Source organism: Poecilia formosa, unplaced genomic scaffold, assembly GCF_000485575.1.
Source record: "Poecilia formosa unplaced genomic scaffold, Poecilia_formosa-5.1.2 Scaffold3, whole genome shotgun sequence".
NCBI classification, from domain to species: domain Eukaryota; kingdom Metazoa; phylum Chordata; class Actinopteri; order Cyprinodontiformes; family Poeciliidae; genus Poecilia; species Poecilia formosa.
Genome location: NW_006799942.1, coordinates 1760519 through 1777914, shown reverse-complemented (window position 1 = coordinate 1777914; position 17396 = coordinate 1760519). Strand labels below are relative to the sequence as shown.

Below are 17396 nucleotides of genomic sequence, written 5' to 3'. Positions count from 1 at the left end.
TTAGTTCACTTGAAATGAGACAGAACTAACAAGTAACTTTTCAGCAAGAAATAAGAGCTTGTTTTAAGTGAATCATTCCTTAATACTGATGAAATAGTTCTAGCTCCATTGGAAGATTATGTCATTTATAACAAGACATTTCCCCCATGTTATACTGAGAAATTATTGACTCCAAAAAGCTCCGATATGTTGCTGAAAAGTTACTTATGAGTTAGCTTTGTCTTATTTTAAGTGTACTTAGACAATTCCACTAGAACTAAACCAAAATTACTTGATAATATTTTGTGTTTTTGCAGTGTACTTTCTGCTGCTGAGAGGAGTAAAAGATTACATAAGCTAGATAGCAGAAATCTATGGGGAAATCTTTAGTTAATGGCAATATATACTGGCATGCTGTCAGGGGGTTTCTACAGATGAGCTGTATAACAATGAAATGCAAATATGAGGCCTTTTCCCCACAAATGCATACCTGATAACTGAATCCAGTTTGGTCTATTTTTACAACGCTCATGAGGTTTTTGCAAATTATCTATATACATTGTCTTTTCCACGCCACAAAAACATTGGACTAAAACGTGATGGGAATCAAGTGGTCCCTTTCTGAGAGTTGAGTTGTGCTTCCTCTAGATACACATAAAGATTTGACACAGTAGCACAAACAGCAGACTGAGCTGAGGATGCAAATGCTTCACGCTAAACGTGACGTTGATGCACGGCTACATGAGATGTGAGGAAACTGGTATGAATTTCAATGCTGTGGCCAGGATAGAGTGCTCACATTCACTCACTTCACATTCCCTGCACATTTTCAAGAGTAAATATGCAGCTTTTTGATGTATTCACTGTTTTGAAAACCAAGAATGGCTCAAAGCACCTGATAAGCATTTCTGGTAATTGTAAAATTAAGTTTAAAGGGTCGTTTTCACCTTGAAAACAGCAAAGTAATTAGTTTAGTGTCACAATTTATAGAAAAACCATAACTGTTTTGCATTTAAAATTCAAGTGACTTCACCTGGTGACATCTTCATTGCAAAACAAGCAAACCTCTCCATGTTTAATCCACACTGTCTGTTTTCTAAGAATAATTCACACAAAAACAAAGAAAACCAAGGTCAACTGATTGTTTTGAGAAGTGCTTGGGTTGTGGCTGGTCCAGCTTTGGCTGCAAAGAGAAAATGTGAGGTCATGGCTGTTTCTGTCCCACTCCCCATGCTCACAGTGCAACTGGTTTCACTCCATGCCGTTCCGCAGCATCTGATTGGCTGCGATAAGCATGACACTGATGATGAAAGCCATGGCAAAGGCGCAGATCAGGCTCTTCCTGACACAGGTCTGCCGATTCTTCTTCTTAGGATGAACTGGAAGGAATGAAAAGAATAAGAAAGAAAAACATGAGCATGTCATTGTTTTGTAATTCCTGGTGATTCATAATTAGACTATTATATAAACCCGTCAAACCCCAAATCCTATCAGCTAATCAGATTTTAACAAGAAATCAGAGAAAATATCCACAGGAGAATAACAGAAATCTATTAAAGTTTCATATTTGCAACATACAAACGCATGAACAAAAATAAATGTTAAAAGGTTGAAGGACTGGGAGCACACACTCAAGAAATCCCTGTTTGAGGAACAGCTATATGCAGTAATGTGAACATACAACACGGAAAAATAAGTTAAATTTATTTTCATGATGCCCAACAGGAAAATCCACTGCATTAAGAATAAAAACATTTACATTCGTTGGACTTTCTACCTTCTAAAATCAAAACGGATGGGAAAAACAAACGAATACAACTTCTGTAGCTGTCAATTTGTGTTGTGAAGTCTGAGTGTGATTCTACTGTTTCACGGCCAGTTATTAAAACTGTTAAATCTCTGCCCAATGCTCCCCAAAAAAGAGAAGAAGAAGCTGAATTAAAAATAATTTTGTTGTCATCTCACCCTAAACCAGTCTTTTTCAAACTATGGTCGCAATCCTTTGGTAAGCTTACTGTAGCTTAGAGCTGACGTCACAGCAAATAAACGGTTGTTTACATGCATTACCTCGCGGGCCACCAGGGGGCGTGACGTCCTGCATGTAAATAACCGTTTATTTGCCGTTACATTAGCTCTAAGCACGATGCTACAGTTAGCTTACCAAAGGATTAAGTTTAAAATTAATAGATAAATGCCTTAAGTTTAAGTGGCAAGTGAGAGTTTATTAAATGGGATAATTGGTCTTCGGCCTGAAAAGGTTTGAAAAACTGTCCAATACTTATCTGACCACAGGGATTATTGTAGCGCCTCATATGACTTTATTGCATTCTCTATATTAATGACTCAATTCCCCTTAGGACTTGAGAATCTGATGATAACATTTATGCACTTGTATTTAAAGTTATAAAGGATTCGTTCATCTAATTTGGGCACAGTTGTGCAACCATTGAGTTCATAACACCAGCCATAAAATCTTAAATACAGACTTCTGAGAATGTCAACTATAATCATGCTAAAAGATTTTAGAGTTGCCGAAGTAATAAATTAATTCCTATGTGTCTTCTGTTGAACCAAGATTAAAATTTTAGGTTTGAGGATTTCTCCTTTGCTCCCCAGGGATCCACCGATTCTTTGACTGAAACAAATATAGATGACACAGCAGCTAAGATTTCCTGCTGCCTTGTTTTGCTTCTCATGTCTGTGACCCAGATTATGAGCGCATCATCTCTGATGTAAAAAGAATGGTACATAACAGGCACAGACTGGTTACAAACTTGTACAGCAGCAGCAAAAACAAAGAAAGGCAGACGGAGGTGGAAGTTTTGCTCCGCTGCTGTTTGGGCTGAGAGAGCTTTTGTTCTCCAAAGACAGAGCCTCCCAGAGATTAAAAATGAGAGCGATAGGAAGAGGCAGATGTGTTCTCCAACAGGCCGAAGTAAAAAGCCAAAAGTTTCCTCTCTGTCAGGTCCCATGTCTCAGCCTGTTAGAATCACACACTGCATCAATAAATCAGCGTCAAAGCTCCGACTGCTGGATCTAAGGGAAACTGTCAAAGGTACAGAGGTCCCACTGGTCGGAGGGGAAAGAAGCCGGCATGAAAGAGGGAAGAGGAGGATTTGAGATCAGGGTTAATGTGGGGGAAAAGACGGCTGATTTTCTATTTCCTCTTTTCAAAACTCCTAATTTTCCTCCTCCAATAACTCCATGGTACAGCCAGCCCTTATCACCTCCTCAACCAACACTTCTGCATTAATTTCTAATCCCTTCTCTTTTTTGAGGGATACCTCAGTCTGCACACCAAGACCAGGAGGATCCAGTCAGTTCTGAAAAGTGAGAGAATTTTATTTTAATTCTCCATTTGCATGCATCTAAAACACATGTGTCAAACTCAAGGTCCGCGGGCCACATGTGGCCCGCCTTGTCATTTTATGTGGCCCGCCCCAGCATATTATAGGCCGATGATTGATTTAAAATAGGTTTTGAGCACGAATTGACTACAAACTACATCTCCCACAATGCATTCCGATTGTTACCAGCCAACAATTATGGCTTCTTGCCACTAGAGAGCAGCAGAGTCACCTCAAGCTGCTTATTGATTTCCCCAGTGAATAAAACTGAGACATGGACAAGCTAACATTATTTCTTGGACTTGGTCTTACTTATAAATGGATCTATTTATAAGTAAGACTGTGAATGAAGATGTGTGTGAGTTGGTGTCAGGGCGGCAGGTGGCGCTAGACTCTTTTTGCTATCCGTTATCTTGACTGACAACATTTTTTTTTTTTTAAATCGGTCATGTACTATTTTTATCCGTGAAATTACAATCATATTAACATCGGCTATTTAGCCGCATTTTATGCGGTTTAGTTAATATTCACCGTGAATCCAGATCCCATCACAGATTAAGCAGATAAATGTATCTACATTTTTCTCGTAGTGACAAAAACCACTGACTGGCCCCAATAACTTATAATAAATTAAATTAAGCGACTTCACTTAAATTAGCAGCATTTCACCCGCTGGGGTCTGAACGCACTTCCTCCTGGTCCCCATCCGCAGAAAAATCTGCGCTAATTAATCAGTCAGTTGGATCTGTCTGATCCAAACAGATCAACTGAACTCTGAGTGTCTTACCCTGCACGGTCCGGTGTGTGCTTTTACCAGGATTTTTTTTTTTTTGCTGCGTGGTTTCGCTTCTCTGAAACGGACAGATGTTACGTCTGCAGCTCCTCCAGAGCGCCGATCTCCTAGGTAACGTGAACCCAGAAGGCTCCATTTGTTAAATCCACTGGATGAGTTACTTCCAGCAGTTTCTTTCTAATTCCGCAGTGGTTGAGCAGCAGACTGCGCATGTTACAGTCTAATTAACTTTTGCATCGTCATTTATTTCCTCAAGATAAACTACCGGCTCCTCAAATGGATTAACACAACGTTGCATTCTCTTTAGTTTTCTCTGGTCTGTAATGGAGACTTGACTTTAACGCGCCATTTCAACAAAAGGTTTGTAATGCACTTCCTAACCATTTTTTATTTGTAAGTATTGATTTTATGGACTGAACAGACAGAAACAGTTACCATTATACATTTGAATTGTTGATTTTATTTTTGAACCATTTTTAATGTGTTGATTTTATTTTTGAACCCTTATTTATTTTGAAATGTTGATTTTATTTTTGAACCCTTATTTATTTTTGAAGTGTTGATTTTATTTTTGAACCCTTATCTATTTTGAAGTGTTGATTTTATTTTTGAACCCTTATTTATTTTGAAGTGTTGATTGTATGAAAGACCTTATACAGGGTTTGAACTGACAACCTCAGCATTACCAGCACCGTGCTCTAACCTGCTGAGCTAACTCATCTACCTTACAAACTGTTGAGTTTCTATGGATTTAAGAAGAACTTACATGATCTTACCACAATGAAGATTTGATAAAAGTGCTTATATTCTAATGTTTTTCAAAACAACATACATAATATTTTATTTTCCAGAGATTTTGTATTTTGAAGTGTTGATATTATTTTTGAACCATTTTTAATTTTCAAGTGTTGATTGTATTTCAGAGATATTTTTTATTTTATTTTAATGTGTTAATTTTATTTTTGAACCATATTTTATTTGTAACGATTGATTTTATTTTATAGCCATTTAGCCAAGTCTCTGTAGAACCATTTGTCTCTGCTAATGACATTTTTAATACAATTTTTTGATCCCAGGCTTAGTTTATGGACTGTAATGTGAAATTAGGCACAAGTATAAGTCTGACAGTTTGTTCACCAAGTTACTGTGCTCTCTGAGACGATCTGTGGTATAAGAATTTGACATTGTTCCATGCCCATCGTTGACATTAGTCTCTAACAAAATTTGGATCATCTACCAGGAACACTGCAAAGAGCCTGAGGTTCTGTAGTGTAGTGGTTATCACGTTTGCTTCACATGCAAAAAGTCTCTGGTTCAAAACCAGACAGAAACAGATTTTGCAAAGGTCAACAAGGGTTCTGTGGTGTCATGGTCTGTACTCTGAATCCAGGCATCTGTGTGCAAGCCTCGGTTGAAATTTTCATGTTGCATCTCACATCACCAACTTTGGAACCTCAAACTGAAACAAAGCAGAGAAGTTCAGTTCCTGTAGTGTAGTGGTTATCATGTTTGCTTTACACGCAAAAGGTCTCTGGTTCGAAACCAGACAGAAATGGTTTTTGTAGGTTATGCATCTTTTGGGGTGCAGTGAGACAACAAGAGCCTTCCTCTTTTGTGATGTTTCATTTGCCAATCGACTTCAATGTTGGTTTCTTTGAAATCGAAGTTACTTTACTTCAATTACCAATTGGCAGTTCTATGGCGTAATGCACATGTGTCAAACTCAAGGCCCGCCGGCCACATGTGGCCCCCCAGCATTTTATAGGCCATGGAAACTCAAATGCAATATTTAAAACTTCACTACATAAAATCAGTTATTTAACAATAGGAGGTGGTGTTTAATTTATTTTTAACATTGTATTTTTATACATTAATGCTAGTGGTGCCCAAGTCTAGTTTTCCAGAGCTACCATCTGCAACTTTAGATGGATTCCTTCTCTAACACACCTGGACCATTGGCTCATTATAAGCCTCTACAGAACTGAATGAGGGAAGTCTGCCTTTTGTCTGGGGTGAGTTTTAGCAGGGATGAACTCCTGATTTGTACCATCAATGTGGCCCGTTGAGGGGGGCCAATATGCTGAAGTGGCCCTCGGTGAAATTGAGTTTGACACCCCTGATCTAAAACCTGCAGAGGACTAAGGTTGAAGAACCTTGAACTATTTCTGTATGCAAAAATGCCAGAATAATAACAGAAAATTAATTCTTAAAGGATTTGTATTACTTTTCTAAAATGTACATAAATAAATATATATGTGTATGCATCAGGGTTTCTCACATATATATTTATAAGCCTGGCGGGCCCCCAGGCTTTGCTTGTGTCCCCACCAGGCTTAGCATTGTTTATTTATTTTGTTGGCTTTTTTTTTATTACTATTGCATTTTTTAAGACTTTATAGTTGGTGTTTAGGTATTAATTTTCCAGTCTCCCAATAACATATAACTGTCACGTGATATTTTCAAATTTCTTGTAAATTTTAAACATTTTTTAACACGAAAACACGACAAATGACTGTCGACAGCCCAACCACTGCCTCAGCAAGTTTTCTGGGGGCAACACCTTGAACGCCATATTTTAACACTATTGGAAGTCATCATATCAAATCTTATTTATACGGTTTTTACCATGAAATCCATATTTACGCTGTAAAATTCTGGCAACCACAGCTGACGGTATTTACCGTAAATTAGAGACGTTTGTTGTTTTACAGTGTGGAGGAGAATCAATGTAGCTCCAGCACATTGGTCCTCATGTGACATCATGGAAAAGAAAATAAATCAACAAAGATAAAAGAAAGATCACTTTGAATCTGAACATGTTTGGTTCATATTTGGGTAAAATATTCAGATTCCTAGCATGTGCTGCATTCATCTCATCTAACAATTACTGATTTGTTCCCCTTTTTTAGAAACGACTTTGTGTTCATTCAAGTAGCAGATTGCTGATGTTTTTGATTTTGGAAGTAAAATCAGTAGCAGGTGCTATTGATTTACTGATCGGTGTATTTTCTTCTACAAACAGCAACATTAACTTTCAAAATGTTCATGAATGCAAAGTATCGACACAGAAAAACATAAATATTTATTCTGATTCTTCAGGTAAAGCACTTTTAGATCTGTGGTCTCTCTTAGAGGACGAGGACTTAGAGTCTAGTTTTCTAATCAGCCAACCGGGAAAAGAGCAAAACAATATTTCACTCTATTTTCCGATCATATAAATTGATAAGTCCATTAGTGTTGACCTTGTGAAATAACAGCAACAACAACAGAGCACAATATTTCCTGTGAGAAACTTTCCAAGTCTTCATTAGAGGACCAAGACTTTCCCTGAGAGCAGCTTCCTCACCTCCTTCGTACTCAGGGCAGTTCCCTGAGGTTTCGTTGAGGCTCTCCTCCTCCGTGATGATGATGTTCTCTATGTCCTTCATCGTCAGGTGGTCCCGGAAGGCGTGAAACAGAACCTGCTTGAGCTCATCCAGAGACAGCTGCTGCATGTCAAACTGCAGGGGCACAAAGTGATCAACGCAGAGAAACAGAAACATCAGCAAAATTAGAAAATATGTTGTCATGCAAAGGAACACTGGCGCTACTTTTAGTCTAAGTCTGTGTGAAATTCTGATTGTATTTAAAGAAGTTCCTAAAATAATGGTCTAAGTTATTTTGATATTTGATATCAACATGCACAACCACACCAGCCCTTTAATAGCTTCAATAATCACAGTAAAAACTGACACATGTTTGCATCTCTGTTTGTAGACGTTCAAGATGATTTATGAGGCCGTCACCTGCTTCTCATTTAACATCAGACTCTTATTCCGCCTCCACTGATCCAAAAAATTCACCTGCTTTCCGAAACCCTCAGCAGACTCCACTAATACGCGAGCGCCCAGCGTCCTGAAACCTGCTAGCATGTCTGGAATATTTACATCCCTGGCTTCCTGGAATACCATCAGCCGCATGGTTTAGCACAACAGATGGCCTCTTTGAGGCAGGCATGGCGAAAAACGAGCAGAAAGAGGGAGGCTGAGAAAGGGAAAGTATGATGAAGTTCAAGAAAAGCCAGATGAATGAAGTAGTGAGAGGCAGATGGAGAAAACAGAACTGGCAGACAATAGTGGTAGAGATGAGGAAGAGTTGTAACAGGAGAAGATGCTCATTTTAGCAAGGGAATGATAGCCTTGCTCATCTTGTGCTGTAAAAATAAATAGATTTTTTCTTTTAGGAAACGTAACCTCCAAGTTTAATTTGTGGTTCTGAATTATTCTTTGTCCCCAAACACAGCAGCTCACTTGGAGGCTGGATGTTTTCCAAACTGGAGAGGGGATTTGTTCCCAAATCCTTCCTCTGGTGGCTGAATGATATTAAAAAGGACGACATATCCAGAGTGCAAATACATAATAGAAAGGCTGTCTATGGATGAGAAACGCATTGTGAAGTGCTTTGTGGAACCTCCACTAGATTAGAAAAGGATTATATAAGTGCACAACATTTGTCTTGGTATTTAATTCTTTCCTGTTCAATAATTTGTGTCTTTGGAAATGTATATTATTTATCATCCTGAGTGCTTTTGCTGGAAACACAGTTGACTTTAAAAATGTGCCCAGCTAATAGAAGTTGGGTATTGATTTAACACAAATCAAATCAACCAGGTGAGCATTATTAAAATGTCTACATATTAGTTAAAAAGTGATATTTTTCTCAGATCGTGATGTACCTGTAAGCATCACTCTCTGTGCAGAAGTCTTAATTTACAGTTTCTATTGCCTTTTTGAGTGATTTGCACTGTAATTATGGAAACTCCCACACAAACACAGAAATGGGAACAGAAGAAAACAAAAATACTATCAATTTAAAACCCAGGAGGCGTCACAAACAAACAGCAATTTCAATGCAGAGTCCAACAATCTAGTGTTCATTCTGAGCCTCTTTTCCCTTTCTGAGCAAAGAAAAGCAACACAGACAATGACATCGACTTCAACCAGACATGGCAACTTGAAACAGCTTTTTTCTTTTTTTTTTTTTTTATCTCTGCAACCTTAAAAAAGTGTAAAAATGTGCAAGAAACAGTAAGAATAATAAGGTTAAAACAGGCAAGAAAAGGCAATTTTCAGAAACTATGTCTTTGTGATGAGCTCCGCCAGGGTTTGATCAGGAATGATCCGCATCCTTTTCAAATCAAAACTACATGAAAACTACATGATTGCACACTTTGAAAAACACTAAAGTGCAATTTGGCATTTCAGTAAGAGGCAGGTATTCAGTTTCATTTTGTGTTTTTGACTGTCACAGAACACTTTAAAAACACAAAATAAAAAACCTGCAACGCTAGTAAACATTGTCTGACATAAGCATTTTTTGGGGTGACAAGTAAAGGGTTAAACTCCTGAGAGCTCAAGAAATATGTCACAAAAGTTTTATTTTAATCAGATATCCCTAAAGCTTCTCATTTGTGCTGTAGAGTATTTGGAGAGTTGATTTTGTTTTATTTAATTTATTTTTGTTTCTTTTTACGCAGCAGAGAGACATTAGGCTGATTAATGATAACATTAATTCTGATTATCAGTTGCAATTGTTTGTGCTTTTTGTCCCTTAATTGAAGTGAAATCATTTTTGATTTATGCCAAATAGATATTAATGTGCGAAACACAGAGAGATCAGCTTGCTCCTCTGAATGGATGGTTTAATGTAGATGCATTAATTCTGCAAACTGATTTTCGGCTAATTAAAACACTTACTTGTTTCTATTAATATATAAATATAATCATTGTTGCATGAAACAAGAGTTAGAAGCAAAAGCAAAACAATGATGTCCTCTGCACTGAAAAAATGTTTCTTTGGACCAACTTAAAATAATTTGTTACAGCTAATCTTCTGATTTGATTTCAGAATGATAGCTTAAGCAAAACTAATGAAATTATCTTTACTTCTGATTGTTCAGAAGATGCTCAATATGAATTAGATCTCTCAGGTTTTCACATTTGTCTTGTTGTGCAGCAGTGCAACTCTGCTGAAGAAGGTATTTTACAAAACACAGGACAGGAAGCACTCAAAAACTACCCTGAGGGCACAGGAACAGTTAGTGGCAACAACAGTTAGAGGGGCAGCTTGATTCCTGTCTCAGCCCGAAACACGAGCAACGAAAAAGAGGAACAAGTCTTTGAACAGCAGCAGCAGGACAGATGACATGACAGCTGAAGGCAGAGAGAAAACGCACAATGTTCCTGTCTGTCTGCGCGGAGACCCGCTACCTGCAACTACCCAGCAGAATGTTTTATTTTCCTCCTCTGCTGTCTCTGAAGGACAAACACAGAGTGACGAACGGGGCAGACAAAAATATTGAGTTTTCTTGTCTTTGTCTTTTCTGAATCATTTCTAACGGTGTGTTTGTGCGTGCATATGATCGAGCGGCTACCAGGAGCCCAGCAGGGGACTCGGCGACATGCAGAAGGAGCCAAGACACATCAATCAGAGGAACAGGTGCTAACACGGCGTCCTTCCTGTCTAATCCTCCCGGCCTTCAAGCAGCACAAGCTTGTTTCCTCAGACCCTCCACCTGCTCTGCTTGCTGACCCTTCTCCGAAAAGCCACCAACACTGACTGGATGCAGTCACGTTTTGTTTTACTCTGCGCTATTTTCACTTAAGTTTAAGTAAAGTTTATGTTGTGTGGTGTCAGCAGGCCACACAGGCACAGTAAAAGTCTCAATCTACAGAAATAAAATCAGATTTTGTCAGCATAACACAACATTCTGAAGATGAAAAGCCCCACTCAGTGTTTGGATGCCACATTGAAAGCATTTCCACACAAAGAGCCGCACTGCAGATCAAAGCATCCACCAAACGGCTGATATTACATAACATGCATCATAACATGCATGTAATGTTTTTTTAAAAAGATTCATTAGAAATAGCTTTTCGTACTGCTTCAACAGATGAAAACGGAAGAGATTCTTTTCACTCTATCGCCCACGTTTTATTTAGTTTTTTACTTATTTTTCCACTTTTGTGTCAGAAATTTGCATACCCTGATCATCAGCATGGCTTTTTCTGAACCATTTTTCTTCCACAGCTGAATGATGATACAACAAAGAACTTCAAAAAATAATTGGATGCACACATTTGAAGACATTGTGAACTTTGTCAGATCTGCATGAGTCAAACTTTTTGTAATGAACAAAAAGTGTTCCTAGGAAAGCTGCAGAAATCCTCCTTCATCTTGTATGATGTTTTAAAAACATTTAGTTTTTTCAGAAGTGATTAGAGTCACTACATAAATCCAGATTTTAGGAACTGAACGTACATTTTCATTAGACTTTAGGTTACGACGTGTTTATGCAGTGTTTTCACTGCATAAACACAAAATCTTACAAAGTAGTTTTAGTTCCTAGTGCAAATATCTTTATCCACTTAAAATAAGACAAAACTAACTTAGAAGTAAGCATTCAGCAAGATACACACTGCAAAAATAAAAAATCTTGCCAGGTGTTTTTGTTTAGTTTCTACTGCAAATATCTTTGTTCATTTGAGATAAGAAAAAAAATACAAGTAACATTTCAGCAAGGTATATGAGCTTCTTTTAAGTAAATAATTCCTTTATATTGATTAAACATTATTAGTTGCATTGGCAGATAAATTCACTTACAATAACACATTTTCCCAAAGTTATAAGTGAAATAATCTGCCAATAGAACTAGTACTTTTTATCTTAATATTAAGAAATTATTGGTTTAAAATAAGCTCCTATATCTTACTGAAAAGTTACTTATAAGTTAGTTTTGTCTTATTTCAAGTGAACTAAGATATTTGTTCTAGAAACAATACAAAAATAATTGGTAAGACTTTGTGTTTTTGCAGTGTAGGAGCTTGATTTAACTCCTTAATATTGATGAGAAAGTCCTTGTTTCATTGGCAGATTATTTCACTTATAATATGGAAAAATGTCTTATTAGTAAATTTATCTTCCATTGGAAATAGTACTTTGTCACTGATATTAAGGAACTATTTACTTAAAACAAACCCCTATATCTTGCTGAAAAGTTACTTACATGTTTGTTTCTCTTAATTCCAATTGAAATGGTTTTAATGTGTATTAATAATCATGAACCTGTTTGACTTTCTCTAACATCTCAGAAAAACATTCATCATACATTCAAACTTGTGTATCTACTTTTTCTTTATAAAAAAATCACTGAAGTCCTTTGTTGTAAAATAATTTAACCCTGAAAAAAAAAACACATTAAAAGCTCAACAATATTAATGTCAGACTCTCTAGACAAGTCATCATTCAAGAAGCTGTAACTTTGACTTAACTTTGGAAATGTTTTCTAAATTCAGTTCATAAGGTGCCAGTTCAAAGCAGAATCCATCTCAGAGCACACTACATAAAGAAACCATTTAATTTATTGGCTCAAGTAACTTTGATCAATAGTCTGGCTGGCAGGAAGGCATTTTCCCATTCTGAATCAGATTTGACAAACTGCCAACCAAAACAACTATGAACAGTCAGGACCAGAGGGCCGGGCTGCTGGGATGAACTGGGATGTTTTACACTGAGCTTCTATGAATCAGGCTTGATTCAATGTTTACGTCGGGATCAGGGAAGCTAGGAGGAAAAGTTTCCTGTGTAGTTTAGCCCCTCAAAGTGCAATTTTCTGCAAAAACAAGCGTAGTTGGGAGCATCGGCCAGGAGGGGAGGGTGAATGAGCCGTTAGTGAAAAAAATAACAGCTTTTTTACTTCTCATGTTCTCCCTTAATTTGTTTACATATGGAGTCAGAGAGGAGGCGAAAGATTGTTGGGTTAATTTTAGCACCTATCCAGGTCTGGGGGTCTGATTTTCTGACGCTAACCCAGAATTTCACTCAGGGCACCAAATTGATGAAAACAGACTTTGTTTACTCTTCAGCTTCCAGATTTATAACGTTCAGAAAGAGCCAAAAGTCTTGGGGGGTTTTAGCAATGGAGACCAGAAAAAATGAGCAAAAAGAAAAAGTTTCTTTTAATCACATGCCAGAACATAGATCCCACTGGAAAGCTTTGGAGGGAGTTAAAATACGCCTTTGACAAAAAGGAAAACTTTTAAAAAGGGGCATAAATGAAGAGAGCCAGCACAAGACGCTACAAGAAAACAACTGATTACAACACAAACGTGCTGTAATCAGATGTGGATTTGAAACTTATTGCTCTATAAGATCTGCTTTCCTCCAAAGCCATTTAAAATGAATTCATATCCCACCGGTCGCTTCCTATAAACAACAAAGTATGAATTTATTTTACCTAAAAGTGCTATAACTCTACTGGCTGAATGTCTTTCTCAACACGTGTCAAAGTTTCTGATCCATGAATGACCTTGTTTTGCTAATTTGAAATAATCCATGACCAATTAACACTAAAGGTTGATTGTGTTAAACTGAATGTGAATTTTACTTTTTCATCTTAAAATCTGCGATGGAAAAAATAGATGTCGCGTCTACAAAAGACCACAAACTGAAAACCTCAAAGTTGTTCCACCAGACATTGATTCCTGAACTCTTCCTGAGTTAAAACATTAATATTGTCGTTTCTAAACAAATATGAACTTGTTTTATTTGCATTATTTGATGTCTGAAATCACTGCATCTTTTTTGTCATTTTGTCCATTTCTCATTTTCTGCAAATGAATACTAAATATTTGCCTGTAATTTCAGAGACATGTTGTCAGTAGTTCATAGAATGAAAGAACAATGTTCATTTTACTCAAACCTATAAAAAGTAAATTCAGATAAGCTGATCATTTTAAGTGCTGTCTTGATTTTTCCAGAGCTGTATTTTATTCACCAAACCACAAAATGATCACAGAAATTTTCACGAGTTTGGATATAGGATGCATACGTCAAAACTTATTTATCTCATGTCACATAATAAACAAAATGACAACAAATAGCAGGTGTGCATCAGCTGCTCAGGTAGCAGACATGTTGTGCTCATACAGGTATCATTGCAAGATGGTACCTATCAGATAATAAAATGCAAATATACCATAAAGCTGTATTTTATGCAACACCATCTTGAGTATCCTTAAAAGATAATAAAATGCAACAAAATCTGTTTATTTCTGTTATTTCCAGCGGCCCTCTAAGGCATGCCCACCTAATAATTCAGATAATTCTGTCCAGCGCCGAACAAAACAAGCCAATTCCCCAAAGAACCGCATCATCTGAACACGCTGAACTGAGTCATTATGGCTCAGCGTGCCATATCCATCATGGAGAGCCTCTTCCATCTCTCCCTTTTTTAACACAATGACTCCGCTGTCTCCCTCTGAGCTCTGTGAAATATAAACAGACACTTGCAAAATGCAGCTCTCACAATCCTCAGAGACACTCTTCCTCCCACCATTTCATCCCCCCCTCCCGCCTCCTCTCCACTTATATATTCTTTTGCTTTATGCTTTTATTTTACGCTTCCTCCATCTTTTCCTGCTCTCCTCTACTTTTCTTCCTGTTTGCCTTCAGTCTGCCGTTTCCCTTTGTGGGAGGTGAGCGTTTTAAATCACCCCAGAGATGCTCACTGTCTGTGACCTTCGTGAATCACAGTCTCTTGTACTTCTTTAATTTTCTCCCCCTCTTCTCCTTTGTGGTTTTCCTTTATGTTCCCAAATCTTTATGTGGGGCATCCTCTCCTCTCCTCCATCATTCCCACCTCTTTCCTCTCTCATCCCTGTTCATTGTCCAGCTTACCTCTCTTCCCCCCCGCCCTCTCTCAGTCCGTCTGGCTGCTTCATTCTTCCACTTTCTGTCTCATTTACAAAAGGTGTTCTAAATCTGCATATTTTTACATTAAATTAGTTTATTGTTCCCTGATGGAATGAACACACTGTTGTTTCTTCAATTATATTTTTTGAAGAGATTTCACAATGAAATCTGGAATTGGGGGAATCTTTGTGGATGTCCTGGTGGCTAAATGTAATTCTCTAAATTAGAGATTATGAATGTTCTCAAGGTTGTGCCAGATTAAATCTATTAAACTGTTAAAACGTTAATAAATACCTGTCGATAACTACTTCTTAAAACAAAATAATATTGATCATTTTCTCCAGCATTTAATGATTGTTTTTTGCAAATTTTTTCTTTTGCGATCAAAATAACAGATTTTGTGGTGCTAATTTAGAAATATCTATGACGTTAAATGTGACTTTTTGACTATAATTTGACATCCAGTAAGGCTAAGGCAGAAGTCGTAAAAGCAAGAAACACTGCCACCTGCAGGTGGGAGGTAGCGGCCACTTAAACTCGACATTTTTGACATTTTTTCTGGAAAATTTGCAATAAACTGCAAGAATTTTCACATAATTATAAAACATTATGTGAAAATGTTATGTGAAACAATATGTGAAAATGTTATGTGAAACAATATGTGAAAATGTTACTCATTGATGTAATTTTGTGTCTGGAGCCTAGAGGGCCACATAAAAAGCTCTGGCGGGCCAGATTTGGCCCACGGCCCTTAGGTTTGACACTTGTGCTCTAATTACTTATCTCGTTTAACTTCAGGAAAGCAGAGTGCAGCTTCCTAGGAGCTGAGACTCAACTAGTCCTTGCTTTTAAAACACACACACACACACACACACACACACGCACGCACACGCACACACACACACACACACACATTTCCATAACGTCATATGCTTTTACCCATGAGGCACAGAATGCATGTTCTTTGTCTGGAGCTGATTTCATAAACAAAGTCAGGATGTAAAAAGAGCTTGTTCATGAGCCGCAGCACTAATGCCCAGTTCGGATTCTCAAACGCAAACATGCTCTGACATTTTGAGACAGTGCTGCATCTCTAAAATCCTTATTTTGGCAATGCCTCCTTCAACACTGTGAATGGTAAATACACACACACACACGCACACACACACACACAAACCCAGAATCACTCCCGCATACAAAAACCCAAGTAAATTCTCTGCAGGTCTCCTTTCCTTCAAGTCTCTAAGTAAAAACAATTTCTGGCAGGCAGGTAGCAGAAGCAGGTAGGGGGGACTGGAGCGTGTGTGTGTGTGTGTGTGTGTGTGTTTTCTTATTTGTGTCAGTGCAGAGTCCCTGCAGGAACCAGAGCCGAGCTTAAGCATGTAAGCACTCCTCTGAATGCTGAAATGCGCAGCCAGAGGTGAGCTAGATGAGGTGAAAAAGATGGAGCCGGTAAGTAACAGGGCGCCTGAGTGATGAGGAGCAGACTGTCTGCCCGCAGGTAGGAGGAAGGTTTGTCTCTCACCTGCCAGAAGATGTTGTCAATGGTGTTGCCCAGGAATCCTTCTCTGTTGTCGGACGACAGCAGCTTAGGCCCCAGTATCGTCATGAACTCCTCGAAGTCCACCTGGCCATCCCCTGCAGGAGGAAACGCATCAGAGGCTGCTGCAGCATGGACCATGTTGGCTGAACATGTTCAAAGCAATAAAAAATGTGACAGAACAACAACTAAATATGCTTTGATTTGTGACACCATCGACACACATAAAGAGCTGCAGCAAACTTTCGCCAACTCAGACGTGTATCTTTAAGATTTTGGGCGTAGGTGTTCTTATGACAGATCAGGGAATATTTGGCTAATTTAAATTCACAAGACACGACTCGTAAAAATGTTTGCATTATGTATTCTGCTGCTGCATGTAGTTAATGATACCCATCAGCAGCATGAACAGCTTCATTACAGGAACTTGTAAACACCATCATTTTCACCCAGATTTATAGATGTTAACCTGAAGATGCTGCGATCACGACTGTCAGCTTTATTTAACTTTTAATTCATTAAGCTACACCGTGGAGCATAAAAAATCTTAGCAGTAAAGCAACAGCATTGGAAACAGTTCAGTAAATTACCTTGCAAAAGTATTCAAACCCTTTGAACACAATGCAAATACAAACTACAGAGTATTTTACTAAGATTTTATGTGACACAATAAATGATGACACTAGGTTTTCAAAATTAATTACAGTAATTTAGTAATTACTTGCATATATATATCATAAACATGCTTTATTTAAGCAATTTTAAAATAACTCTGGTTGTATATTTAAGGTTGTTGGCCTGAAAATAAATAACCTGTAAGTAATGGCAAAATAATAAAAAAAAAAATGCAGTGCTTTCAGAGCTCAAATGATGCAAATAAAATAAGTTTATATTCATTTATTAACAATAATAATAATGTTTTAACTCAGGAAGAGTTCAGAAATCAGTATTTGGTGGAATAACCAGGAGGTTTTCTATGATGTTCACTGCAGTGGGCTCTTCATGT

At 37.7% G+C, this 17396-nt stretch overlaps 1 protein-coding gene across 2 annotated transcripts in view; it reads right to left on the bottom strand.

Moving 5' to 3' along the window:
• Positions 1 to 948: 948 nt before the first annotated feature.
• Positions 949 to 17396, bottom strand: part of caln2 (calneuron 2) — a 37706-nt gene continuing 21258 nt past the window's right edge. For both annotated transcript variants that reach the window (XM_016672659.1, XM_007554164.2), the window contains exons 4-6: positions 16376 to 16488; positions 7466 to 7619; positions 949 to 1358 (exon numbers count right to left, since the gene is read on the bottom strand). In XM_016672659.1, the coding sequence (XP_016528145.1) occupies positions 1231 to 1358; positions 7466 to 7619; positions 16376 to 16488 (395 nt within the window). In that variant the 3' untranslated portion in view covers positions 949 to 1230. The remainder of the gene's footprint in view (positions 1359 to 7465; positions 7620 to 16375; positions 16489 to 17396) is intronic.